Source organism: Mandrillus leucophaeus, unplaced genomic scaffold (genome assembly GCF_000951045.1).
Source record: "Mandrillus leucophaeus isolate KB7577 unplaced genomic scaffold, Mleu.le_1.0 Scaffold2, whole genome shotgun sequence".
Taxonomy (NCBI): domain Eukaryota; kingdom Metazoa; phylum Chordata; class Mammalia; order Primates; family Cercopithecidae; genus Mandrillus; species Mandrillus leucophaeus.
The window spans coordinates 3,920,188-3,922,108 of record NW_012102031.1 but is presented as its reverse complement, the minus strand read 5'-3'; the positions used below and the strand labels follow the sequence as shown (position 1 = coordinate 3,922,108).

Genomic DNA, 1,921 nt, shown 5'->3' with positions numbered 1-1,921 from the left:
AAGCATGGACTGCAGCCACCTACATGAATATTCATAGCTCCTCCTGTAGCCTGTTGAATATGTATGTTTAGCCAACCCCTTCAGTTTAAAGCTCCTGCCCCAACCCCTCCTGCTTCTAAATGTCTGTCTCTGGTGTTTCCCAGAGGCTGCTTTTCCCAGGCTGTGGGATGGCCACCTGCAGGCTGTCACCCTTATCAAGAAATAAAGTCTCCTTTCCAAATTTATATGTTGTGGCCAGGTGCGGTGGCTCACGCCTACAATTGCAGCACTTTGGGAGGCTGAGGCTGGTGGATCTCCTCAGGTCACGAGTTCGAGACCAACCTGACCAATATAGAGAAACCCTGTCTCTACTAAAAATACAAAAATTAACCGGGCATGGTTGCAGGCACCTGTAATCCCAGTTACTTGGGAGGCTGAGGCAGGAGAATTGCTTGAACCTGGGAGGCAGAGGTGGTGGTGACCTGAGATCACGCTATTGCACTCCAGCCTAGCCAACAGAGCAAGACTCCATCTGAGAAAAGCACAAAAAACAACCAACCAACCAACAAACAAAAAGACAAATGTATATACACCTTGTGTAATTTTTAGGTCTCTGCACTATGGGAGCACGCTACCAAGGGAAGGGAGCTGTGAGACCCACAGGGAGGCTCTAGACAGGCTGGCCTGGGACACCAGCCACTGCCCTTCCACGACATGGGGACAAGAGAGGGCAAAAGTTCATCCTACCAGGGAGTAACTCCGGGCAGGAGATGGGGAAGGAGAAGCAGGAAGGAAGGAGCTCAGTTTGGGGGTACGCATGACATCCTGGTGGGACATCTGAGGCCCATACCCACCTGCTGCCCCTCCCTCCCATGGTGGCCTCCGAGTGTGAAGGCCTGGGGGGAGGCAGACGCCTGACCCTTCACTCTTCCTCCCTGTCCCCATGGCTGCTGGGTGGAAGGTGTCTCTGGGATGATCCCTGAGGGCAGGATCTGGGAGTCCCTGCAGAGGCATCAGCCTGTCTGTCTTGAGGGTGGAAAGGCGGCTCCAGCTGGGCGGGACAACCAGGGGAGGGGCGTCTGCTCTGCTGACTCAGCCTGTTGTGGACCCGCCTTGGGTCCTGCTGCACAGAGCGGCTTGTCTTTAGAAATGTCCCTCTGCCAGGGGGAGGGCCCCAGAGAAAACCGGAAAGACGGTGAGAGCCTGAGGAAGACAAAGCATCCCAGGGCCTCCCACACCAGTGCCAGAGCAGGAAGGGGGAGGGGCCATGACTCACAAGGCCCTGGGAGGTCACTTTAAGGAGGGCTGTCCTAAAATCAGGAGCCTGTAGCAGAAAGTGAAACCGTTGTGCACCAGACAAAAATCATAGTTAGGACTAGCCGGCAAAGGACGAATCCTCAAATCAGGTACTGCTGCCCGCTCTACCTGCTGAGCCCCTCTGCTGTCCCTTCCTCCCTGGTGGCCCTGCTGGGCGTCAGCCCTGGCCTCCCCCTGCCCTAGCCCAAGCCCTGGGCTCCCTCCCCTCTGGTTCCCCTGCAACCCCCATTCCCAGCCAGGCTCCTTGCCCTGCTGTGTGGTCACCCCACTGCTGCTTCTGAATGGGCCGCCTCCCCCACCTGCCCCAGTCCAGGTCCCCTGCTGAGACTCTCCTGTGAAAGTCATGGCTGGGGTGGTGCTCCTTGCTCTGGGAGGGTGCTCCCTCTGTGTGCTTCCTGCCATTCCTGAACTCTGGAACTGGGAGAATTGAACCAAATTATGATGGGAGCAATGTGGAATTTTGTTCACAGAGCTTCGATGGATTTTCTGTAAGATTTACTTTGCTTTAAATACCAAGTCTTAGGAGAGGGTGTGGGGAGGGAATGGTCTCTGAAGCACAAGATAAATCATGTCTTCCAAAGATGTCTCCACTGTGGGCAGAGGAGGATGCAGATGACCCCAAACA

At 55.4% G+C, this 1,921-nt stretch overlaps 1 protein-coding gene across 2 annotated transcripts in view; it reads left to right on the top strand.

The window, feature by feature from the left end:
• The window catches only part of APOBEC3F (apolipoprotein B mRNA editing enzyme, catalytic polypeptide-like 3F), a 56,096-nt gene that overhangs the window by 43,193 nt on the left and 10,982 nt on the right, over positions 1 to 1,921 (top strand). Inside the window, exon 1 of one of the 2 annotated variants that reach the window (XM_011978839.1) lies at positions 1,735 to 1,784. The exons of the other annotated variant lie outside the window; for it this stretch is intronic. Coding sequence (XP_011834229.1) covers positions 1,735 to 1,784 — 50 coding nt within the window. Of the gene's footprint in view, positions 1 to 1,734; positions 1,785 to 1,921 lie in introns of those variants that run through there. 2 annotated transcript variants of the gene reach the window in all.